This window comes from Chanodichthys erythropterus, chromosome 21 (genome assembly GCF_024489055.1).
Source record: "Chanodichthys erythropterus isolate Z2021 chromosome 21, ASM2448905v1, whole genome shotgun sequence".
Classification (NCBI taxonomy): Eukaryota; Metazoa; Chordata; class Actinopteri; order Cypriniformes; family Xenocyprididae; genus Chanodichthys; species Chanodichthys erythropterus.
The window spans coordinates 5,629,232-5,656,664 of NC_090241.1; the positions used below are offsets into that span (position 1 = coordinate 5,629,232).

General features: G+C 36.6%; 2 protein-coding genes across 3 annotated transcripts; one reads left to right on the plus strand and one right to left on the minus strand.

The window, feature by feature from the left end:
• The first annotated feature begins 265 nt into the window (after positions 1-265).
• Positions 266-1,252, plus strand: b3galt1a (UDP-Gal:betaGlcNAc beta 1,3-galactosyltransferase, polypeptide 1a). Its single transcript, XM_067374374.1, has one exon. The coding sequence runs from the start codon at positions 266-268 to the stop codon at positions 1,250-1,252; it is 987 nt and encodes a 328-aa protein (XP_067230475.1).
• A 2,024-nt stretch (positions 1,253-3,276) lies between these two features.
• On the minus strand, positions 3,277-26,312 carry atp7b (ATPase copper transporting beta). Of its 2 annotated transcripts, XM_067373067.1 has the most exons (21): positions 25,967-26,311; positions 24,006-24,840; positions 22,537-22,758; positions 22,262-22,425; positions 20,697-20,858; positions 20,477-20,553; positions 19,596-19,779; positions 19,110-19,343; positions 17,067-17,158; positions 15,885-16,012; positions 14,830-14,984; positions 12,276-12,410; positions 11,988-12,182; positions 10,454-10,636; positions 10,021-10,240; positions 9,687-9,824; positions 8,514-8,656; positions 7,513-7,716; positions 7,288-7,405; positions 7,075-7,177; positions 3,277-5,819 (listed from the first exon to the last, which is right to left on the minus strand). In XM_067373067.1, exons 1-21 carry the CDS (start codon positions 26,144-26,146, stop codon positions 5,573-5,575), a joined length of 4,119 nt encoding a protein of 1,372 aa, XP_067229168.1. In that variant the 5' UTR covers positions 26,147-26,311; the 3' UTR covers positions 3,277-5,572. The 2 variants fall into 2 exon arrangements, with proteins under 2 accessions (XP_067229168.1, XP_067229169.1); XM_067373068.1 differs by lacking the exon at positions 11,988-12,182 and having other exon boundaries at positions 25,967-26,312.
• Between the last annotated feature and the right edge of the window lie 1,121 nt (positions 26,313-27,433).

Consider the following 27,433-nt stretch of genomic DNA (forward strand, 5'->3'; position numbering starts at 1 on the left):
CCTTTGTCCTTTTTTAATAACTGCATATGAAAAAACATTAATATCCTTTTAAATAACAAGAGATGATCGGTGGCATTTGGTACGTGAGGAAATATTAAATAATGTTCGTGTTTCCAGAACGAATGCTTCTAAAGAAAACTAAACCAGAACTGACATCAAAAATGGATGGTTTGTGCTCATTTGAGCGATGTTTTCCAAATAACTACACGTGATCGGCCTCTGGGCTGAACACGTGTGATTGACAGGTGATCCAGCCAGTGACGAGATGCCATCCAAGGTGTCATGCCTGTATTTGCTGACTGTGGTCTGCTGGGCCAGCGCTCTGTGGTATCTCAGCGGCTCCCGGCCCTCAACCACCTACGTGGGTCAGATGACCTTCGCCCGCAAACCGCACCCGCGGCTCTCGAAGAACGACACGTTCAGCAATATCCGCACGCGCACTCTGAACCCACACAATTTCAAGTTCCTCATCAATGAACCCAAAAAATGTGAAGGCACAACGCCCTTTCTTGTGCTCCTCATCAGCACCAACCACAAGGAGTTTGACGCCCGGCAGGCGATCCGGGAGACGTGGGGAGATGAGAACATATTCAGCGACGTTCGCATCGTGACGCTGTTTCTTCTCGGCTACAACTCTGAGCCTGTGCTCAACCAGATGGTGGAACAAGAAAGCCAGATCTTCCATGACATCCTAGTCGAGGACTTTGTGGATTCCTACCACAATCTGACCCTGAAGACTCTCATGGGGATGCGGTGGGTGTCCTCATTCTGCCCAAATGCACAGTACGTCATGAAAACAGACAGTGATATATTTGTCAACATGGACAATTTAGTGTTTAACCTGCTGAGACCCAACACCAAACCAAGGCGCCGCTTTTTCACGGGTCACGTGATAAACGGAGGACCCATACGTGATGTTCACAGCAAGTGGTTCATGTCTAGAGATCTCTACCCCGATAGCAGGTACCCACCTTTTTGCTCTGGGACTGGATACGTGTTCTCCGGAGACATGGCGGAGCTGCTCTATAAGACCTCCCTACATACGAGACTCCTACATCTGGAGGATGTGTACGTGGGACTGTGCCTGCGGAAACTAGGCATTCAGCCCTTCCAGAACAATGCATTCAATCACTGGAAAATGACCTATAGTCTGTGCCGTTACCGAAAAGTGTTGACTGTACATCAGATTTCACCAGAGGAGATACTGAGAATATGGAACGATATGTCCAACAAGAAACATCTCAAATGCTAACAAATAGTTGAGGAATATGCTGAGCCAATATGTGATACTGACAACATTTATCGGTATTAACAAGACTATTTAGAGCTTTTCGCATTTGAAATATATTTAATCCTGGGTCATTCTAAACCCTGGGTAATCTTGGTTCGTGTTGAACAAGTAATCCTGGGTATTCATAAGCTGATGTTTCACACTGTACATTCCTAAACCCTGAGTTAACATTCTTATTTGCATATTTGCTGTGTCAGTGTCATTGATTGCGCGAACGCTGCACGTGACCTGTTTACATAAAGTGTTGCATATCCTCATTCTATATATTATCGACTGTAATATCAAGTTTGTCCTGAATGGATTGTTCGAACTAGGTAAGAATGAAACTGTCTCTTCCTAACTCGAATTCTGTCACCATTTTACATTTTCCCCCTCAAAAACATAGCCTACTGTTTATACAATGTGTCGTGCTGTGTTTCTGCCATTTGAATATGACGCACACAATTGTCTGTCTGCTACTAAGCATCTAGCTATGACTTTGTAACACTGCTTCGTTTCACACTGTACACATTTGGCACCGCAATGCAGTTAAAGGGTTAGTTCACCCAAAAATGTAAATTCTGTCATTAATTACTCGCCCTCATGTCGTTCCACACCCGTAAGACCTTCGTTCATCTTCAGAACACAAATTAAGATATTTTTGATAAAATCTGATGGCTCAGTGAGGCCTGCATTGACAGCATGTTAATTTAGACTTTTAAGCACCCAGAAAGCTACTAAAGACATATTTAAATCAGTTCATGTGACTACAGTGGTTCAATCTTAATGTTATGAAGTGACAAGAATACTTTTAGTGCACCAAAAAACAAAATAACAACTTTATTCAACAATATCTAGTGATGGGCGATTTCAAAACACTGCTTCATGAAGCTTAACGTATCTGAAAATCATGTGACTTTGGCAGTTTGCGATCACGCTCCGAACCACTGATTCAAAACAAAAGATTCGTAAAGCTTCATGAAGCAGTGTTTTGAAACTGCCCTTCACTAGATATTGTTGAATAAAGTCGTTATTTTGTTTGGTTTTTGGTGCATAAAAAGTATTCTCACCACTTCAGAATGCTAAGATTGAACCTCACATGAACTGGTTTAAATATGTCTTTAGTAGCTTTCTGGGCATTTGAAAGTGTAAATTATCTTGCTGGGAATGGAAGCCTTACTGAGCCATCGGATTTTATCAAAAAAATCTTCATTTGTGTTCCGAAGATGAATGACGGTCTTACGGGTGTGGAACAACATGAGGGTGAGAAATTAATGACAGAAATTTTAATACCACAAAAGCGGTGATAACCCTGTTCCAGAGCATAACCTCACTTCTAAATTACAAGTGTGAAACGTTCCTTTACCCAGGGTTAAAAGCGGGGTTTAGAATGACATTAACCCGGGGGTAAGTGCAGTGTGAAAAGCCCTTTTGTGACCTTCCGACGTCAGTCTGTAGAGCAATATTCGTTGGGTCAAACTGGATCCACAAGGTATTTTCAGTGGTTGTAATGGTTTTAAACAGGGCCTTGCATATTTACAAACATCATTCATATACCAAGTCGCTGTGAATTGCTTTATATTAATAGTACCAACTTTCAAAGGAACTCAGTATTATATAATAGCAGTGCAGTATTTACTATGCCAAATGTCTGCTATAAACTACATTTATTCTTAAAATGAATGATATCTAGATTAACCCACAATAATGCATATTTATGTGTAGTTAAAGCCTTTGCAAAACAGTAGAGGTCAGATCTATATCGATGAGTAGGAACATTATTTTCCTTTTGTTTAGGTTACAATTAAATAATGATGCAAAAATAGATGGTATATACACACTTTAATTTTGCATGCAATACTCACTTTCTAATTCTTTTCTTAAAGGGGTTGTATTCTTTTATCATGATTTTTATCATTCATTTTTTAAATAGTATATTTTATTGTATTATTTTTATGTAATTTGCTTTTTTTTTTATTGTTTTTTTAATATTTTGTTCCCTAAGGTTTAACTTATGACTATTTTCCTCCTTTTTTCCTCTTATAATGAATTAGTTCTGAAGGTTACAGTATGTTTTAATGGTACAACTGACATTTTATTTAAAATAAATGAACATTTAATTGCTCATGATGATCCCTCTTTCCATAAGGAGCTAAGCAATACTCCAAGCAATCTGGCTAAATTTGAGAATATGAGCAGCATGCTTAAACCAGTAATCCAGAAGCCCCATATAATAACACTGGGCCAAAAATGTGAACTTTTACAAATAGTATGTACTTTGTATTTTTGACAACCATGTTGAGTCTTTGTGTGCTGCATTACTGCATATTTAGCCATATGATTGTACTGCTGGTGGATGAATGAAACAGGACGGGGATGAAAACTGTCTTGATGTAACACAGATTACATATAGCACATATAAGGCCATGCTGGGACCATGCACTTTATTTTGTATCTGAAAACTCATGGACAGGCTCGTTTTACACTGCTAACTGTATATTTAATAAACATATCCACTTTTTCTAAAATAAAAGTGTCACTGTAAAGGTTCCTTTGCATTATGATACATATGTAATCTGGATGCAAAATGTCAGATAATTGTACGACTCAATGAGAGAACACTATACACTGAATATATAATATATATATGTTTAACATACTAACTACAGTTTTTTTAACTAAAAAATAGTTTCAAAAGCTCCTCACGTGATGCACAGCAGCAGTCGTCGTGGGCAAAACTGGATCATTTATCATTGCTTTGGCACTGTAATATGCCCCATTTAATCATAGTAAACTTTACATTTGTTAAAGTAACCAATCAAATCAATGTCAATTAATTAATTTCTACAAATCCTACTTATCGAGTTGTTTTACCAGTTGACAATCCAGCCATATCCTTTCCATTTGTCAACTGTTCAACATTACTGACACCTGTTGGCCAAGAAATGCCAAATCAACCTTGTACTGTACAAACAGATCAATTCATTTCCCCATATCCATCAAGCCAATCCAAACCACCAGAGAGCAATGTTAAATAATCTGAATTAATAAACCAATATATGCTTTTAGATATTGTTGCCACAATTTTACCAATGTAGCCTACTGTATTCATTATTGGAAACTGGCTTCCAGCTTTTGCCATTAGATGTATAAAAAGTAAGTTTCTTTTAAAGAAAACAAATGATAAGTATTTTTTTTTTTAGTACAAAATTAAATAGGTTCTGTTGACATAATAATTTTGCTCATTACATTCACTTAATATTGTGTGTTATTTAAACTCAATCTATCTAAAATTAAAATATCATTAACTTGATAACTTTAGTATTAATGGGGCAGTGGAGTTTTAGTTTACATTTACATTTATGCATTTGGCAGACGCTTTTATCCAAAGCGACTTACATTGCATTATACTATACATTTGTATCTGAGTATGTGCAATCCCTGGGATTGAACCCATGACCTTGGCATTGCTAGTGCCATGCTCTAACCACTGAGCTACAGGAAATCTAGTTCTAAGCATGTTTTGCATAGGACTGGATAAGGAGAATAAATGTTGAAATTAAGTGTTATTTTTGTTTTAAAACATGTTAATGTTCAATGCTGTTATGTTTGATATTTAAAAGAGTTTCTGTTATGTTGAAGTTTTTGTGATTACCATTGTGCTGAGGAATAGATACATAAACTACACCGACTGTAAACAATGCGTTAACGCCAGTGACAAGCAACATCTTACTTGTTCATTAAAATGACATGCTAGATAAGTTACATTTAACATGTGCTATGATAGCGGTGGATTTTAAGTGAAATATATAACATTAATTGGTTCCAGGGCTACAACTCAAGTAATTGGAAGGGGATTTTCTTTAAATAATCACCTTAAAAAGTTGAGTAAAAAATGTGTTTATGCTTCAAATTATTAAGTTCCTCTAACTCAGTGTAGTTTGTTGGTTGAACGTAATTTTATTCAGAGTTGTCATAACAAAAAAAATTATGCAAACTGTTGCATTGATTTCTAAAAAAAAATTTATTGAGTCAACACATTATTTTTTAGTGTGTGATTAAAACTGGTGATAGCAAAAATCACGGTGAATCAACTTGTTGCGAAATCAGCATGCTTGCACCTGATTCCTATTAAAATAACTCGATTTCATCTGCAAAAATTGCAGCAACAATATCAAAAATCTATAATTGTAAAATTATATAAAATTTTTCATTTATAAAATTGTATATTTATATGTCGTTCCATGATAAAATATTTCTGGTCAACTGTCATCTGATAAACTCTACTCATGGCTAGTTGCTTTATACAATGTTCCTTCCTAAAGTGCTGTATGGTTGTGTTGTGGAGGAGTGGGAAGAGTTTGATTTCATGAAGGAGGGGCCTGATCCTGAACGGCTCCGTCTGTGTCTGTCCAAACTTCGGCGGAATGAAAGAGGGCTGCAGCGGCGGTTTTCCATTCCTACGTGGGTGCTGACCTGAGATGGACTCAGACTGAGCTTATGACTCTGAGCCCTGGACTCGTACTCCTCTTCTGATGTCTTCTTGTAGCTAAAAGAGAGACAAAGAAAGATATTTACATTGTCAAAGTGTCATGGGAAGGCTAATAGGAAAGATGGATGAGCTCTGTTCCAAAACCTACTGAGCGCAACATGGGCAGCTACCCTCCAAGACAGTATCCTAACCGAAATGGAGCATAATAAGTTTGAATTATTGTTCATCTTGTGAAGTGCACTGGAAGTTTTGCACATTCAGGTTGAAAATGGCTGTGTCTGCTTTTATGTTAAAAATGTGGTGGAAAAAATGCTGCATAATTTCAAAATTGATGTTCTACTCAAAGCTGTTGTTTTTATGCCTTTTACAAGTTGGAATCTCATAATTATGTTAATTACAACATAGCATGGACACAAAGTTCCTAAAAAGTGAAGCAAAAGCATTTCAATCGCCCCCTGGTGGCTGGCTGCAATATAAGTCATAAACCCCGCCCTCTCCATGTAATCGAATGGAAAAAATCCAGTTACACTTACATACAGACATATGTTGAAGTGTTTGTTTTTCCAATAAGTTTGGTTTAAGTTAGTTATTTGATTCTATAAAAATGCTGTGCATTTGAGTTTGTTAGGGACCTTGATACCGCTGCTCCATCTCAGGATCACTACTGAGCCCGAGTCGGGCTCCAAATGATATAATATTATATCAATGATGATATAAACCGTTTCTGGGATATTTTGCCTTCATTTTTCTACATTGGAAAGAAGTGGAAATGCGTCCATCTTTTTTATAGTCTATGCTAAAGTCAGGTGTTAGCATTTTGCTAAGCTAACAACTCATGCAAACCATCTCGAGTACTTTTATGCTGTATTACTGCATATTTAGCCATTGGATTGTGTACTGCTGATGGATGAATGAAACAAGACAGGATAAAAACTTGTATTAGGATATTATATAAGTTAAAAATGTCTGTGTTTTCTTTTACATTAAAATAAGGTGTAAAAAAATGTCTGGTGTTAGCATGTTGCTAATCTAACAACTCATGCAAAAAAATAAGTTATAAATTAAAAGTGATGCTTACTAAGATGTTACCACATAAAGCACATGTTAGGTTACTTAAAAAAACATTTTATACAGTGCAGCTTATAAGGCAGCATTATTTTGCTGCCCGCTGTTTAAAAAGCCTTTGTGTCAGGACTCGTATGATACCTAAAAAAAATTTTTCTTGGTTTTGGAAAAGAGCTATAAAGTGTTCACTGATGTGTGTGGGTTTAATGTGAAGACATCATCATGGTGTACAGTAGTGTGCACTCACAGTCGCAGCAGTAGAGAGGAGAGCACCACTGAGACAGATGAAGCTGCCATTGCAGCAGAGCCCATCCATGGCTGCAGCACCAGCCCCAAAGGCATGAACACACCTGAAAATCAGGCTCAAACCAGTAAACCACTTCCATCTATTACAAAATGCACACAGTACTCACTATTAATGTAAGAAAACATTGGAAACAGTGTGGTTGGCTCTATTTACCTGCTGCAAAAGGGATGCCAAGCAAGTTATAAATGAGAGCAAACACAAAGTTTATCCGGATTCTCTGCACCGTCTTTTTAGACAACTCGATACTGGCCACCACATCCAGCAGATCATTCTACACCAACACAAAAAAATACTGAAGTTCTGAACTCAACTAATTTCTGTTGATTCATAGAATTTCCTCTTTTTTCCTGACAAATCAACTGTGATTGAGTTACTCACCCGTATAAGGACAATATCTGCTGCCTCAATGGCAACATCAGTGCCTGTTCCTATGGCGATGCCTAGATCAGCATGGGCAAGAGCGGGCGAGTCATTGACCCCATCGCCTACCATTGCAACTTTCAGACCTCTTTCCTGCAATTCCTGGATCTTCGCCACTTTATGGGAGGGTAAGACTTCTGCAAATACCTTCCTGATGCCTACCTGTATAATAAAACAGTGTATTCTGGTGTAAATACTTTGTCTGGCTATCACCAGACCAAGCTCAATTTAAAATTGAACATTGGTCTGGGGAGACTGTATGTATTTTCTACTGCACAGTAGAAAGGAATTGGATTGACAGTCGTGCTTCTCTATCGTCATCTTGTTATACCCGCCAATAGCAAGCAAGGTGGATAAGCCAGTCTGTGATTGGTTCCCGCAAAAGTGTAACAGAAGCAGTAGAAATGAATGTACGGGTTTCCAGACTGAGTTGCCGGGCGAAATCAAAGCGCCGGCAGATCAGACTGGGTTTACCCAGTCTAGTAAATTCTAACAGACAGATAGTCTTTCCCCAAGAAGAGTGGAGAGTTCCTGGGACAAAATGTTCCAGGTAATTTTGGTGGAAACAGGGCGGTCACATTAGGGAAAAAGGGTCATTGTCAAGAGTGCAATGATGTATAAAGCACAGCTCACAAGTCACTTTCAAACCAAGCAGATTTCTGTTGGTCAGTGCAGCGAATCAACGTGACCAACTCGAAACTGATCTGAAATATGCATTGGGAAATCTTTTGCCCTCGGGCAAAATTCCTGAAATATTAAAATAACTGGATTTCACCTGGGAAAATGTACTGAACAGCAGTTATTGTGACCGTACCTTTATGAACATAATTCAATATTCTGAATGGTGGTGCTTGAAGTTTGAGTTTGAATCCAGCTTATGATATTTTATATTATTTTGTGTTATTATATGAATTACTTTTTTATATGGTTCTAGGCAAAATGCATATATGGATATGCACCTGTGTGGCGATGGCCCGGGCTGTGCGTCTGTTGTCTCCTGTGATCATGAAGACCTCTATTCCCATACTGCTCAGGGTGTGAACAGCTAGAGCTGACTCTGGCTTCACAGTGTCTGCCACAGCTAACATAGCACACAGGACACCTGAGAAACAGAGACAGACAGAGAGAAGAGAAAGAGCAATCTTGATATTTTGAGATAAAAATACCATTAACAATTAATAGCTTGATTTAGCTACTAATAAATTGAACTAAAATAACATCACATTAAAAAGTTAAAAGTATGATACAACCAGGGCTTGATATTAACACCCGCCAAATGCGGGTGGATTTCAGCAGTGGCGTTTAACACATTCACTCCTACTAACCACTTTGGCAGATTGAGTTTATAATATATACATTTTCAGTTGTACTCTTTTAAAAAGGTATCTGAAATAATAAACTAAGTGCAATGTAGTGTTGTCAAAAATATAGATTTTTCGATACATATCGATAATCAAATATCTGAAACACTTCCAATACTAATTTTTCCGCAGAATTGATGCACGATACCAGCTGTGCTTTCTTGGTCTCTCACACAAACCCGCCTCCCCCCACTCACTCATTTCATTTTCTCCGGATGAATATTGTTGGTGTTACAAGGCTTGAATTTCAGCGTGGGATTGCATGTATTTCACATAATTTTACTTTTTCTTGCAGATTTTGTGCTCACATCCAAAGTGCGCTCACATAAAGCTGCCTCTCAATACTAAATTGAGTTCTTTTTGCTGTACTTAAATAGTCAAATACACACAAAATAATGTCAAAATGCCAGTCTAGGCGAGAATTCACGTATTCAGTCAGTTATGTTTTAAGTGAACGTAAACAGCAGAGAAAGAAAATGCATGTGTAACAGTACAATGGATCTGTGCAACAGGTCTTAAAGTCTCAAATTATGAATATCTATATGGCAGTTTTCCCTATGGTATCAATGTCAAAATTGTGGCCAGTGAAAATGCAAAGTGGCTAGTAACTTTGGAAAGCCACTAGCCACAGTGGCTGGTGAGCAAAAAAGTGTATGTCAAGTCCTGGATACAACCATTTTAAAATTAGACACACTGAAGTTCTGTTAATATAAGAAACCTTTTAGACAAAACTTATTTTCTTAACATGCAATTTATGAACTTGGACGGTACCATCAATGGCCACAAGTATGGCCGTCTGTCCTTTAGTCTCATGGCTGCTCATGGCGTCATCCACATCAGTTGTGACCTCCAAACCATTCCGTAACATCCACTGTCTGTTCCCGATCAACACAGAGTATGAGGGGCAATCTGAGAAAACACATATACATATATCTGTACAGTGTATTTGTCTTCATACACCAAGAGATTCATTCAAGGAAATTTCAATCACATTGAAATAAATAAATACATCTTTAAAAAAATGACTCGCAACAAAGATTTTAAGGAAAAAGGATCTGGAAGTGTAATACACAAAGCTCACACTAGGAGGCACCATTTACCTTACCTGACCCTGAATCTGTGTCTGCCACCAGGCTGCTCTCATCTGTGGTGGCTCCTTGGAGGGTGACAAGAAGTGGTGTTTGCTTTGCTGCGGGTGTGTTTGTTTCTTGTGTCTTTGGGCTGTTCTGCAGCAGATCCTCAATGTTGGAGACTTTACAACTGATTCCACAGCCTGGAACAGCCTGGAAGTCATGGCAGGAGCCCAGAGTTTCTGTTCCCAACTCCTACAGAGAGGCAGATTTAGAAGCAGACAAACAGATTTAGAAACCTCTTTTAACGCGTAAGAGCACTTTTATCAAACAGAAGTGGAATCAGAAGTGGATGGAAAACAAGATTTCCGAGACTTATGTATGCACAGCACTTAACGCCCAAAGGCTGGATCATTTGATACTGTGCTGAAGTTTCAAAGTTTGTTGTGTGTGGTGGCTTTCCCAAACCTCTTTGCAATGTTTTGCAACAGCTGTGCCCAGCGGATGTTCACTGCTGGCCTCGGCGGTGCCCACCACAGCCAGAACCTTCCGAAGAGGAAGCCCTGCTCGGTCCCACAGAACCAGCACTCGGGTCACCTGCGGCACACCATTAGTGATGGTGCCCGTCTTATCAAACATAACAGCCCTAACCTGCAGGAGCAGCAGGGAAGAAAGTCCAATTATAACCCAGTAAATCCTAAAAGAATCTCTGAACATTTTTGTCTGAGCTAGATTTATAACTGCATATATATGAATACCAATACTATGCAGTTTTGGACATAAAAATAGAATATATACAGTTCCTATAGAAAGTCACCATACCCCTATGAAATAGTTACTTTATTTGTTATACAGCCCGAAATCAAAACATATTCCAAAAAAAAATAATAATAATAATAATTCTTCATAGAGCCACCTTTTGCTTTAATTACAGCCATTAATCTTTTTGTCTGTACTAGCTTTGCACATCTAGATTGGGGAATATTTGCCCATTCCTCCTTGCAGAATTGCTCAAGTTCAGTCAAATTCTGTGGTGAGCAGCAATGGACCACTCTCTTCAAGTCCAACGCAATGGCTTAGGATAGGAAGGTGAATGTCCTTGAGTGGCCAAGAATGAGCCCTGACTTAAATCTGATAGAAAATCTGTGGATGGACATGCTGTAATTAAAGCAAAAAGATTAATGGCTGTAATTAAAGCAAAAGGTGGCTCTATGAGGTAAAAATCAGGGGACTGATGACTTTTACAACGCTGTTATTCTAGTTTTCATTTATTTATTTATTTATTTTTATTAATTTTCAGGCACAGTTTGTAAATAAAGCTGGAAAAGGTTTTTTTGGGAATGGGTTTTGATTTCAGGCTGTACGACAAATGAAGTAACTATTTCAAAGAGGTATGATGACTTTCTATAGGCACTGTAATGTTGTAATATAATAGATCTATTTGAAAATATATTATAAATGTACTATATATTTTTTATAATATAAATGATGCCTGTAGAGATCATATATTTTGCTGGATTTTTATTATGTATTTACTATACACTACCATTTAAAAGTTTGTGGTCGATACATTTTTTAGTGTTTTTGAAAGTCTCTTATGCTCACCAATCCTGCATTTATTTGATTCAAACAGTAAAAAACATTAATATTTTGGGATATTATTAGATTTAAAATGTAATTTATTCCTGTGATGGTAAAGCTGAATTTTCAGTGTCACATCCTTCTCTAGAAATCATTATAATATGCTCAAGAAATTTGCTGCTCAAAAAACATTTCTTATTACATTCAATGATTAAACCAGTTGTATTGCTCAATATTTTTGTGGAAACTGAAAAAAATGTTCTTTTGAATAAAGTTCATCTTCCTGAATAATTTCGATCATTCTGACTGACCCCAAACTTTTGAACGTATAGATTACCAACAAAATTCCAACAGATACCGCTGCACCCGGGATGTCAGCCTAATAAATACAGATTTAGAAGGAATTAGTGTTGAGCATTGCCTTGTGGGCCATCTCTAGGGGTTCTCCTCCCTTTATGAGAATGCCGTTCTGAGCGCCCACCCCTGTGCCCACCATAACAGCAGTGGGGGTTGCCAGACCTAGAGAGCAGGGACACGCAATGGACAGAACTGTGATGGAGGCCTGGAAGGCAAAGCGGACGATCACCTCTGTTCGGGAGATGTTTTGCTCATAACCCTGTGGAGATCATACTTAGTTTAGAGACTTTATCTTTTTTTTCCTCACACACAGGCTGAGTTTACACACAGTTCGTGAATTACTGTAACTCACAGGGAAATACTTTGCCACAACGTCAAAGTCCAGAAAGCCAATGATGAGCCATGCTACCACTGTTAGCATGGAGATGACCACTATGAACGGAACGAAATAGCCACTCAATCTGTCAGCTAACTGTTGAATCGGTGCCTATCAAAAGAAGGACAATTATATCATTACAGCAATCTAAAGTAAGCACTTTTTTTAATTTATAACATAAATATGTAAAGAAATATAGAAAAGTTATTGTTTGACCAGATGTTAATAATTTAAGTTAAATTCTCTTCTGTCCACACAAACTTCATTATAATAAGGGATTTAATTTAATTTCCTTGGAATTTAATGCTACATATTTTTTAGATTAATGATGAATAAATATTTTCTTATATAGATTGTAAGGCCAAGTAAAAGTGAAAGTGAAAAACAAATATGAAAGTTTTGTTTTTCTTATAACCCTTCTGTTCACTCAAATATCCTTGTAAAATGCCTTATATTTAATTTTCTTGGAATTTAATTAACTACACACCCATTTTTAGATTAATCGTGAATCAATTTTTTTAAACAGATTGTAAGGCCAAGTAAAAATGAAAGTGAAAATTGGAAATAAATGTGAAGGTAAACTTGTCACGACTATTAATATTATATTATTATTATTATTATTACTATAATTATAGCAAATCTATAATTCAGCGTAGTATTTATTAAACAAAACAAAAGAGTAAAATCCAACAACAAAATAAATCCAAACATAACACATTACCAACATAACCAACGACAATGAAAAAATGAAACTGAGGGCATATATACACTGGAACTAATGAACAACTGAGGAACAGGTGTGTGTAATGAATGAAACAATGAGTAACAATGGCAACTAGGGTTGTAACGATATACCGGTATGATATTATCATATCGTGTACATTTGCTTATTTTCGGTATTGTAAAAAAAATAATAATAATAAGACGCAGAATTTCACTTGGGCATTAACTTTCCACTTCACTACACTCTAAACTTGCTCCACACATACAGCAGACAATGTCAGAGACAGAAGTTGCTATCTCTAATCTCTATGCCCCGTTGAAAAATAAGTTACAATTTGCATTATGGGAATACTTTAGATATAGAAAAACAAACGCGGGGCTGTCCTCGAGTGTATATCCAAAAACAATGCGGGCGCAAAGTAGGCCTACCTGCAAAAGGAGGAAACGCATCGAACATGTTCACCTATATTCGAGAACACCATCCGTGCAGATGCAGGTATGTTCCGTTTATAACTTAGGTCGTATGATGTGATGGAGAGGGAATCCCGGAATCCAGTCATGATTGAATGTACAGTATAACGCAGCAATATCAGGTAAAAACGCACGATTTGTTGGACTGATGAATAAAACGTACTATAAATCAAATGGCCTAGGCGGGCTCTGTGAATATTAAAGCGCAAAAAGACGGCTGTATAAATATATCTGTTTGTTTTGCGTGTCTGCCTGTGTGAATGAGCTGCGCTGTTTCCTGTACTACATACTAAGTATGCGCGACGCTCTTATTGTTTTTTCAGTGTTTGAAGTCTCGTCATCCGAGGACATGAACACAAACATATCCAAAGTTGCTCTGAGATAGCGCTTAATGAGCATTTCATCATTTTATTTGAGAAAAACCATTGTCAAATACACTGAAACTCAAAGCTCTGCACTACATCCCGTCAAAATAAAAGACCGCTTTTTAACCCGAAGATTTTAACTCGAAACTGAAATTTATTATAATTGTTAAATAGAATGTACTTCTCAAAATAATAATAAAAAAGTTAATTTCATTTACATAATTTTTGATAATATTTGTATTAAAAAATAAAAGCCAGAAGAATGAAGTCAAAGCAGACTTTCTGAATTTTAATTATTAATAAAAGATCTTCTAATCCATAATCATTTATTAAATGTATTTGATTGTTTTTGATTATTTAAATCTGAATAAAGAAATCAAATATTTTAATTAATTTATTGGTCATTTTAATTGATGGTATAAATAATAATTGATTGTTTAATACCGTATACCGTGAAACCGTGATATTTACTCAGACGGTTATCATACCGTGGAAATCTCATACCGTTACAACCCTAATGGCAACAGATGAACACAGGAAATGTCGTTAAAAAACTAAAAGTCCTTGAAAATGAAACGGAAACACAACAGAATCGTGACAACTTTAAAGTAAATATGAAAGTAAAATGAAGCAAGTTTTTTTTTTACTTATAACTTGGATGTGTTAATTAAATTAATGTTTAATTCCCTTCTGTTAACACAAATGTCCTTTTAAAAAGGCCTTTCATTTAATTTTCCCTGAATTTATTTTACTACATAAGCATTTTTAGATTAATCTTGAATAAATATTTGAATAGACTCTAAGCCCAAGTAAAAATAAATAGGAAAATAAACCTGCTTTTGTATGTCTGTGCATGTCCATTTGCAGGGATTTTTTTTACTCTCGGCCTCAAATTACATTGCTGATTCCTCTGAAAGCTTTGTTTGCACACATGTCTGAGTGTTTGCATTATGTTTGTGCACATGAATTACCTTTGATGTCTGGGCCTCTTCCACTAGTTTGACTATCTGGCTGAGCGTGGTCTCTGCACCTACATGTGTGGCTTCCACTAGCAGAGCTCCATGAGCGTTAATAGAGCCTGCAATCACACAACTGCCTGGTTTCTTAATGACCGGCATTGGCTCCCCTGGAATGACAATAGACTTTCAGTTAGGATTTCAGATTCCTATTCATCAGACAGCTTTGGACCTTTGGACCAATATAATGCCAGTATAACTAATGAACATGACAGATCAATAGGAAAAAGCAGAAGGTGAAGCCAGAAACCAAAAATAATACTTTGAGAAGGTACTCATGCTCACTCACATATGAAAAATTAAAGGGATAGTTCAGCCAAAAATTAACATTTTGTCATCATTAAACTACTCACTCTAATGTCGTTCCAAACCCTTTCGCTCATCTTCAGAACACAAATGAAGATATTTTTAATGAAATCTGAGAGAGTCCCCTCATTGAAAGTCTATTCACCCAAAACTGTGACGCTTCAAAATGTTCAAAAAGAGGTTGTAAAATAAATCCATATGATTTGAGTGCTTCAAGTCTTCTGAAGAAATATTTATTCACATTGATCAGCGAACATAAACAAAAGCTTAACCGAAACTGCTTGACACGCAAGAACAAACAAACACACTTGAGCTTGCTGTAATCATTGTCTGCTGAGTTTTGGGTGAATAGACTTTCAATGGAGGGAAAGAAATCTCTGCAATTTCATTAAAAATATCATCATTTGTGTTCTGAAGATGATTAAAACTCTTATTGATTGGAATGACATTTTTGGGTGGACTAACCCTTAAAATTTTCACCAAAGGTGATTTGTGGACTTTTTATGTTAAAACACTTTCTCCTATCCCAGCTTAATATGCAAAGACAACTATAAGCACACTGCACCTTTAACTTAAAATCCCTATGATTGCACCTGAATCACTGGGAAAACCTATAGCGCATGTACTATGACACTGTTTACAAATGTTGACAGTTTTGACATCCTAAGTCACACAAACCCCCACTGACTAAGTCAAAGTCTTACCAGTGATAAGGGACTCGTCTGCCATAGACGTGCCTGCAATGACCTTCCCGTCAACAGGGAACTTCCCCCCTGGTGCCACCTTTACCACGTCGCCTCTCTGCACCAGCTCCACAGATACCTGCTCTTCTCTGACACATGACAGGTTATTGACAGTTTAGTCTTGAAACACAGCACACACATCTACCAACACCATTCAGTATTATGAGGTTCTTCTAGATCTTACGAAATTCATTCATGCCAGGGGTGCTCAATCCTTCTGCTGCTGTCTCACACTTACAGCAGTTTATTCTGCATTTTTTGTTGCTTTTCACAACAAAATATTTGTAAAAGAGGAAGTAATTTTAATATAGTGTCATATAAATATGTTCTATTATATGACATATCCTCAAGTTTTTCACAATGTTTCACATTCTTTACAAAATATACTGCAGTAATAAAGTCGGAAATTCTGTAATTTATTATAATTAGCAATTTAGAAATAAAATATACACCGTCTAAAAGTTTGGGGTCAGTAAAAAATCATTTTTAAAGAAAATGATACTTTTATTAAGAAAGGACACATTAAAGTGATCAAAGTGACAGTAAAGAACATGAAATGTTTCTTGAGCAGCAAATCAGCATATTAGAATGATTTCTGAAGGGTCATGTGTATGTACGGTAAGTTTCATTTGTGAGCAATGCTTAATACTTGTTTTAATGATAATTAAATGTGCTGTGAAGGACTGTTTTTTGGAATATCACACATATGTGTCTACATATACTACCAGGCTGGCAGATGTCATGAAATAAGTGTCCTGGGAAATCATACCTGTCTCTGTGACAGCCCTCTGTAAACAAAAAAAAAATGAGTTCGGAGAAGCAGTGCTTCTTTCTGTCAGAAATGCTCCCTGCCTGTCAATCATTTTGTGTGTTTGGGTTTTCTGGCATGTCCTTGGAGGATGGGGTTTTAGAGAGAGAAACTTATGAGTCAAGGAGTTCATTTCGACAACACTAAATTTGATACATATAAATATCAAAATATCATGAAAAATCAAAAATGGCACCATGTCAAAAAGGTTGCTGACCCCTGCTATAAGCAGTCACTTATGAGCATATTGAGCACCCCTGAAATATGATTAAGCTGTTAGTTTCTAGCTAAAAGCTCATATAATTGCTCTCTATTCTTTAGAGAGTGAACTGAACCTGATGATGGTGTGGTCTCGGCCCAGGGACACTATAGTGGCATCTGTGGCCTGAAGTGACATGAGTTTAGCCAGAGCCTCAGAAGTTTTACTCTGAAAGGACAAAATAAAGGCAAAAATCATGTGTTTTTATCTCAACCAGGCAAGAATGATGCTCAAATGGCAAGCCCACGTACACAGTCTGACCTTATAATCACCTAAATTTTCTGTTCAAAAAGACTGCTTCATCATTGAACATGTTTGCATGCACACCAATACACTGATAACTCCCAAAAATCAGCTTATGGATTCCAACCGTTGTCCCGGTTTACATGCAAACCAATAATCCAGCAACGCAAGTAAACCATGTTTACAATACTTTATTAATAAATCAGGTTATTCCCCTTCCCAGTAGTGACGTCAAAACATAACCATTCGTGTATCTAACTGAGTATTTCATATATACCAAGAGTATTCCAAAATGTCAGTGGGAAACTTGCAGACTCATATATTATCCTCACATGCAGTTACAGTTGCAGCATTTTAACTGTACCACTTTTTTTTTTTTTTTTTTACAATTTCTTGGGTTAATAAAGAGTCAGATTTTGTAATATATTTCCTCCTGCCGTACCGCAAAACACTCACTCTGTAAGGAGACGCTACTGTCACATATCACACATGCACACTTCAATAAGCTGACAGAACACAGGTTAATGTGTTTACATGCCGGGTGAAATCGGGGTAAGGGGCAAAAAAAATCTAGCTGTGTCGATCGGTTTATGCTTACGCCGTTTATGATCTTATTCCGATAAAGGAAACTTAATGCGTTTACATGACCACACACATTATCGGCCTATTTTGCGTAATCGTGTTAAGAACATGAATGTAAACACACTATTTAAAGTCATTGTTTGCTGCCGATTTGTTATATCGGTATAATCTATTTCAGATAAACACACTCCTAAATGGCATTAAAAAAAAATTCAGACCATTTTTGGTTAGTATTGTAACTTGGTAACACTTTGGTTTGGGGAACACATATTCACTATTAACTACGACTTTTGCCTCAATAAACTCTTAATTTACTGCTTATTAATAGTCAGTAAGGTAGTTGTTAAAGCATTTAAGTTTAGGAATGGGGTAGGATTTAGGGATGTAGAACATGGTCATGCAGAATAAGGCATTAATATGTGCTTTATAAGTACTAATAAACAGCCAGTTAGCCAGAGCCTCAGAAGTTTTACTCTGAAAAGACAAGATAAAAGCATTATTATCTCATTATTATGCAAGCTAATAAGCAACTAGTTAAAAGTGAGAATTGTTCCCCTTGCTAAAGTGTTACTGCTAACTTTATATTGCAACAGCTTTTGTATTAAAACTATAAAAATGTTGGTACAGCGTTATCAAAACTCAAGTTTCAGGACATTTTGTGGCTGGTCCTGTAACTGATTAAACCAAAGAGAGTTCAGAGCAGCTTGAGGAATCTCCACAGTCCAATAATGTGATATATGGCCTTAACAGCTTGCTAATAAATTAGGCTGCATGGGAAATATCAAGATAAGTGTGTATTAAAATATGGATATGGAAATGACCACCAGTCAATTTCCTCATAAGGGATATGAAAAGTGTTGTTATGTAACCTAAACAAAGTCCTTTATATGATAACATCTAAATTAACTGGCTTTATTTAATAAGACTAACACAAAATATATTATTATGACCAGTTTATAATATACCACATTAGGTTTACACCAACAAATCAATCATCAAGAATTATCTTTTTAATCCCCATTTTCTGTTTTGTGTCTAAGTGCTGGTTAATATCTCAAAATACATATACTTGCCATTAGGGTATTAGGCTGATACACCATGACTTTTCCTAATCTTATGTGAACTAATTGAAAACATTACTTGATAACATGCTTCAAATATCCCCCAAGATGTGCTGCCTCTCAGTTACTATAACACATTCACCATTGTCAAAAACTGCAACATTTTGTCACTGATAACTTTACTCTCCTAAAGAGTTAACGACAGAGAGAGACTGATCATTTATTATGTTTACCTTAGCAACATGCTCCAGCCAGCGTCCTAGAGCGATGAACACAAAGAGCATCGGAGGCGTATCAAAGAACGTCAGAGGACTCTGTTTGGCTCCTTCAATCATGGCCACGATCAGCACAATGAATGAATACACATACGCAATGGTGGTTGCCAAGACAATGAGCACGTCCATGTTGGCTACACCATGTCTTAGTGAACGATATGCTTGTATGTAGAAGTAACGGCCACCTAGAAACTTAATGAGAATAAAGATACTATTAAAGATTCATCAGCTGTCACTCAAACTATTATGTATGACCTTTATGTGATAAATATTCACTGTAAAACATTACTAATATTAAAAAAAAAGCATGAGAGACTAAATCATCTTTATTTCAGAGTAACTAAAATGACGCCTGTATAGGCAATCATATTCTACATTCTATGCCCACATATAAATAGTCCATTACGAGACACAATTTGCATCCATAACCTGCAGTGGAGGTACCTGAACAGGTGTGCAGAGCAGGAAGAAGGCCAAGTTAATGATGGAGAGACCAGGTAGGATGTTCTGGTCCACAGGCATGGAACCACCATGCTCCTTGTGTTGACTGTCCATCACCATCATGTAGATCATCAGACCCATCACTGGGATCCCAAACACCAGGCTGAACAGAAACGAATGCTTCCATCTGCAGGTACAGAGCAATTTACACTATTTTATATATATTACATACATATTAATACATAAATTTACACCCTCTCTGACACATACACACACGTACATTAGGTTTCCAAGTTTTATGGGGATTTTTCATAGACATAATGATTTTTATACTGTACAAACTGTATATTCAATCCCCTAACACCTAAACCTCACAGAAATCTTTCTGCATTTTTACATTTTCAAAAAACATCACTTAGTGTGAATTATAAGCTGTTTTGGGCACCAAAAAGACAAGGATTTCTGATATTGACATCTTTGTAGGGACATTTTGTCCCATAACGTAGGGTTTTACCAGGACCACACACACACACACACGTTTGTTTTTGTGAATTGTGGGGACATTCCATAGACGTAATGTTTTTTATACTGTACAAACCGTATTTTCTATCCCCCTACACTACCCGTAACCCTGAATCTAACCATCACAGGAAACTGTGCACACTTTTACTTTCTCAAAAAAACTAATTCTGTATGATTTAAAAGCCTTTTGAAAAGTGGGGACATGGGGAATATCCTCATAAGTCACCTCTTTTTGTAATACCTATGTCATACCCATGTCATTATACACATTTGTGTCCTGATATGTCACAAAAACATGCACACACACACACACACACACACACATAGAAATAAGAGAGGTTAAATTTGAAAAAGATACTTGCTGCCGAATTTCCTCCTGGTGGTCCAGTGTGTTGTTCAGTCCCTCTTTTTTTATTAAAGACACACCAAAACCCAAACCCTAAAGAAAAGGGGGAAAGGAGAGAGCGACAAATTGACAAATGAAATGAGCGGATAAGAATAACAACAATAAACAATAAAATAACACTAATATTAAAACTTGTCTAAACCTAATACTTGTCAATAATATAAATATAATTTTACCTCAATAATTCGGACGATATCTCGAGAGCCTACCAAATCCGAGTCAAACTTCACATGAGCTTTGTTTGTCGCCAAAGCAACAGAGGCTTCGAGTATTCCCTTTGTCCTTAAAAGTCTGCTCTCGATGTTATGGACACAGGAAGCGCATGTCATACCAGTGACCTGATGAAATATCAGTGTTAAGACTGAAATCCACAGGACTGAAACAAGCTCAGAGGCCTATAGATTGCTGATATCAAACCATTCTTTTGTTAAATTCTACATCAGACCTTCATGACAATTTCATCTCGCTTCCCACTGATTTATATATTAAACATTTTTTTATTTTTTTTTACTTTGGCTTTGCCTTGCTGAGATCATGTTTCCAAATACAAAAACTTTTCATTTCAAGCAGTGAAAAAAAATGTTTGAATACATTTATTTGGAAAGATGACTTGCGATTTTGAATATATAAATTTGTGAAAAAAACTTATAATTTGGTTTTAATTTGTGTGACATTGTTAAAATATATTATTATGAATATTTACTTCTTGCGTTTCAAACAACCAGAGTATAAAAAGATATTTCAAGTAAAAATTTGTACCTTCAGGTACTAATAAAAGAGACTCAATTTAATTGATAATGGTGGTTAGTCATATTGTTTTAATAAAAACGACATTAATTGGAGGTAAAGACATTTTTGAGAATCTTGTGATAAAAAAAATATTTTAACAATATCTGTTTAATGAATTACCAATATCCGTTTCAAATATCTAAAGAGAAAAATAACATTTAGAACCATTTTTTTTATTTAGGAAACAAAAACAGGTAAAAGTGGTTGTAGTTACAAAATCACCCACAAATGCACCCAGACACCAGTGTTATTTTAGTACCACTGAGATACTATTATAGTTTTTTATTAATATTTTGAATTCGATTTTATTTCAATACATTCCATTTTAATTTTAATTTCAGTTAAAGTTTTAGTTGATGGACCCCATTGACTTCCATAGTATTTTTTTTCTCCATATTAATGGAAGGCAATGGGGCCCATCACTTTGGTCACTGACATTCTTCAAAATATCTTCTTTTGTGTTCAGCAGAAGAAAGAAATCCATACAGGTTTGGAACAACTTGAGGGTGAGTAAATAATGACAGAATTTTCATCTTTGGTTAAACTATCCCTTTAAAGCTCACGCCATCCTAGGTGTATATGACCACCTTCTTTTTTAGATGAACACAATAAGAGATATATTTAAAAATATCCTGGCTCTTCCAAGTTTTAGAATGGTAGTGAATGAGGGGGCGTGTTTTGAAGTCCCAAAAAATGCATCCATCAATCATAAATATAATCCATATGGCTCCGGGGGGTTAATACAGGCCTTCAAAACACGCCCCCAGTTTACTACTATTATAAAGCTTGGTAGAGCCAGGATATTTTTAAAAATATCTCTGAGTGTGTTCGTCTGAAAGAAGATAGACATACACATCTAGGATGGCTTGAGGGTGAGTAAATCATAGGATAATGTTCATTTTTGGGTGAACTATCCTTTTAAGTTATGATAATAACGCTGCAAGTCACTCACAGAGAGATCCAAGACACCGTCCTGGACTGTATTCTCTTCCATCACTGAGGCACCAAACCCTAAGTTAGAGATAAGTTGGACGATATGTGATGGGTCCAAAAGCCCGGGATCATACTTCACCTCTGCCTTTCCACCCATCAGGGCGACTAATACTGATTTAATACCTAGACAATCAACACACATAAAAAATCATATCACTGTTATGCTTAAATAATATTGATAGCAACTTAAATACAGTTCAAAAAAGTACTCTTAATCCTAAATGCCATTTTTACCTTCATGTTTCAACAGGTTTCTCTCAATGTTGGCCACACAGGATGCACAGGTCATCCCTGTCACATGAACAAAACATTTCCTTGTCTCTCTCTCCTCTGAGCCACAGAGGTTGTCTTTGGTGATTTCACTTGGTGAAGATTTGGATACGTGGCCTTGTGAGGGCAGGCATTTCAGACCACTTGACATCTGACTGCTTGATGGAACTTCACAAACCCCGGAATCTTTGAAAGAGAGTAAAATTGTGCACAGTATGGAAGACATCCAGTGTGCATACTGAACATAAGTGAAGAATTATTTTGTTACCCCTTAGCATTCCTATAATATTTGCCTAAAACACCAATAAAAGGCATACCCAAAGTAAATTGCATGTTGTTCTTGAACCATTTGGAGTATATGCATGCTTTTGTTTAGTTTTTTTAAAGGTATGTGTGTACGAGTGAAAATCACATGAACTGAACTGTTTTAAATATGTCTTTAGTAGCTTTCTGTGCATCTGAAAGTGTTAATTATCTTGCTGGCAATGGAGGCCTCACTGAGCCATCGGATTTTATTAAAAATATCTTAATTTGTGTTCCGAAGATGAACGAAGGTCTTACGGGTTTGGAACGACATGAGGGTGAGTAATTAATGACAGAATTTTTTGGGTGAACTAACCCTTTAAACAAAATGAAATGTTACCTTAGCAACTAGCTGGAAATAAAATGAAGTTTAAGCTTGTTGTTTTATTTTATTTCAAGTAATTTTGTACTATTATTTTGATGGTCCTCTGTTGACTATAAGTAACGTTGCATCTACATGTCAACTAGCAGCCATTAGAGTATTAGTAGACTGTCTGCATCATTATATTTGCCAGCACTTTATATTGATTATCCCCAACAGATATTCTACTGACTATAAGTAATTTTACAAGTACATGTCAATAAAAGTCAACTTCTGCCACTAACCCTATCAGTCTACTAATACTCTTCTAATAATACTCTAATGAGAGATAGTTGATAGTTGTAGGTCCAGATTTACTTATAGTCAATAGAATGTCTAAAGATGACTATCAAAATAAAGTGTAACTAATTTTTTAGTAAGTTAACGATAATGAACCTATGCTATAATAACATCATTTTTAGAATCCTACAATAAATATTTTTTTAAATGGCTTCAATTAGGGATCACGGTTAAAAAGCTATGAACATTTCTGAGTGAGAGAGAGCGCAGTCTGCCTAAAGCCTCTTTAATCTGATTAACTCTCCTACTTTCCCTTTTAAAGGATGCCATGTCTGGGTTTTGAGTCATTCAAGAACACTTCATGTTATTCTAGAATGGCAACCTGTGTGGTAACCAAGGAAACCGGACAAATTTTGCTGGCAGAGAAGAAGCCACTGTCTAGACAAGATATCTACTTAGTTTTAAGTGTTCCCTGTGAGAAAGATGATCTTCACTGTGTGAGAGATGTATTCTAATATGTATCCACTACCTTGATCCAGCCACGCTTCAAATCCCATGTCCTCAATTGCTGCCCGCAGTTGTTCTGGACAGGTCACGCTAGAGTCAAATGTTGCAGTTCCCTTCTTTTCCTGTAAGCAAACTTTGATGGAGTGTACCCCAGCTCTCTCAGACACAATTCCCTCTATGGTTTGAACACAAGAGTTGCATGTCATTCCTTCAATTCCAATGGTGACACTCTGGAGTGGAATACTGGTGGAATTCAATCTAGAGTTCCAACCAGGAATGGAAACCCTAAAATTCCCTGGTGGAATCTCCTCTAAGAACCCTTTAACACTCTCCAGGGTCAGAAGAGATGGGTCAAATCTAAGGTCCACACTTCCTTTTTCCAATGAAACGAATACAGAGTTTACACCTAACATTCCCGACAAGGTGTCTGTTATGTTCTTCACACATGACCCGCAATGCATCCCTTCAACGCCTAATGTCACCTCAGACCAATCATCCGCCGAAGGCTGTAGTTTGCTTGGCAAGGCCAGAAGTGACGCATCAAACCCCATATCCTCAATATGTTTTCTCAAATCCTCAGGTGTGATCTTTGCCGGGTCAAACCTCAAAGAGGCTTCTTTATTGCTCAAAGACACCTGGACACCAACAACACCTTGAAGACTTCCAATCCGCTCTTCAACAGATCGGACACATGATTGACATGTCATTCCCAGCACCCGAATCTTCACCTCAGTCTCCTCGACCACCAGTTGGTGGCCCAAATTGCACTTCAGTCCATTGGGGCCCTCTGATTCATAACCAAGATTATCAAAAGCATGTTTTTCAGGGGTCCAGCCCTCCCGTGGACTTCTTTTCTCCTAAAAAAAAAAAATAGAAAAACTGAGCATAAACCTATTAGCTTAAAGATATTACTTACCATTTGAGAAATATAATGTATTTTCACTTTATTATTGATATGTGCTACTATTTTTCAAGGCATTTTAAACATTTATTAAAGTGAAAACACTCAACTGAACCAAATAAATTGGCTTTAAATCTGAGGCTCTACAAAGCACTTGCTACACACACACACAGAAGTATTAGAGCAGATTAGTAAAGGTTGTCTGACTGAACAATCAAATCACAAGACTTGGAATTTTACTCCTCCTATTTTACTACTCAAGGGCTTTTGCACGATTACAATTGAGTGATGATCACATTTAATCCAAAAGGCCATTTTTATTTGTACTATATGCATTTCTTATGCATCAGGCTTTAATCAAAAGAGCTTCTCAGTGGCCAGAATACCACAAAAGTCAAGACTGTAAAAAGTTTGCAATGGCAAGCATTGTTGTCGTTCATTTTTTAATTGCTATTTATATTAATGTCATTGAATTTGACATTTAACTTTCTAGATACAGATTTAAAAATGCTCATTCAAGAAGATAGAAATTGAAATATATAACCTATAGCCTACTATCCATGGACCCCTATAGTTCAAGCCTTGGCATTATAGATAATAAAAGATCAAAGTAAGATGGAACACATTATTTCAAACAAAGCATTTATAATTCAAATAAATCAATATAGAAACAGGCCTATGTATGAAATAAATATATATATTTCTTTGAAATAAAACAAAAAGAAAAATTGAGGCACCTGCTGAAAGCCTGTGAACTTCAGGACTTCATACATCCACAAAAATCACTGTGAGCCCAATTAATGGCCAAAGAAAAGCATGAGAGAAGTTACTTCTAAAGTTACCAGCACTTAGTTTGATATTTTGTTATCTAATGTAATGAAATTCACTTTTGTGTAGCTTAAATGTCCGTATTTTTGGGCAACTGTATACACATAGGCTACATATGTATTTTCTGTAGGAAATACAAACAACAAAAAGAATTTTAAACTATTTCTTAACGTTTGAAATAACCTATTGTAAATACAATTATTTTTCATAATAAAACTTTCTGTAATGATCAAATTGTTATGAATGAGACTAACCTTATATTCCTTCGGTTCATCTTTACTATTTTGTGAGACAGAACAAACGCAAAGGTCCGGCCCGCAGCGGCACAGAGGTTTGCAGTCTTCCATGCAGAGCTTCTCCCCACTGACTGGCCCATTATCAGACGACTTTGAGATAAACTTGGCCAGACTACTGAAAGGATTGAGTTTATTCATTGTACTGCTGTTCCAGTAGACCTAAGACTTTAGTTTAGATTACCCTTTCTTAGCCAACAATCGAAAACCAAAAACTGAGAGTGTGTGGCATATCACTGCTGTTGAGTCAATGATTGTCCTGTGGTGTGACGGTCCGCGCGCATTTAAATCTCCACAGGTTTTGCGCTCCGCGTGTCATCTCGCTCATCACCCGCTATGGATTTTGCACCCGTCACCGCCGGCCAAACTTTTGCGCGTCACATTTTCTGTCAATGATTAAACTGAATGATGTTACCGAGTGCAAATCTAAAACAAACAAATGTTATAAATCAGTTCCGAGCAAAGAACACGACTGTATCACGACACGAATCCCCTGTGTTTCCAAAACTTGGCAGTGAGAAAAAACCTTCACTGTAGGGACCTCCCAATAGTCCAAACTAGGACGACTTGACACTAGTTTAGTTGAACAAGTAGCTATTTTGTTGGGGTTTCTTCCTCTGACAACCTAACAGTGTTTTTGGCCTTAATTTCTTTTAGGGGTTTTCGTTTGTGTGCTTGTTTGTTTGTTTTTTTATATCCCAAATATCATTTACAGTTATAGTTACTCAATTATATAGCATAGTTTAGTCTCACATTCAGCAAAGCTGAAAGTCATAAACAAGTCTTTCGTTTCAAAATAAATGTGATAATTTGGGGGATTCTCATTAGTTACTCAATTCTCCAGCTTAACAGTATTAAAAGTTAGTTAACATAGTGCAGCTAATGTAGCAAACTGGTGTTTAGGAATTTTCTGTGGTGTTTTTTTCTTGTTATTTAGTTCTTTAAGAGAAAAACAACATCAAGAAGGGCTACAGCGAATTAATAACGAGCAATGCAACAGCTTACTGAAATATTGAGAGGAATAATAAAGCGCCAACCAGCGTTGAACAAGTCGAAAACAAGTGAAATATGATGCAGATGCAGTATTTGTGTTTTCCACTAGGGCGCATGCGTGCTGCAAAATCTTTGCTAAGGAGAGGCACTGCTGATTCTATGATCTCTTGCCCATGATTATTTACATTATTAAAAGGTAAATAAACATATATATACTTTATTCTTTAAAATACCTTAGAGTAAAGTAAACATACCACATGGTAAGCTATATTTTATTATTATTTGTTGTAGGCTAGTATTATATATCAAAGTAGGCCTACCGTGGTATTAAATATGGTGATAAAAGTACTGCCACAGAACTTTTTTGGAAAGGTTCTCAGAGTGTATGTTATGGTTCAGGTTCAACATTAATTTTATAGTAACTCTCTGACACAA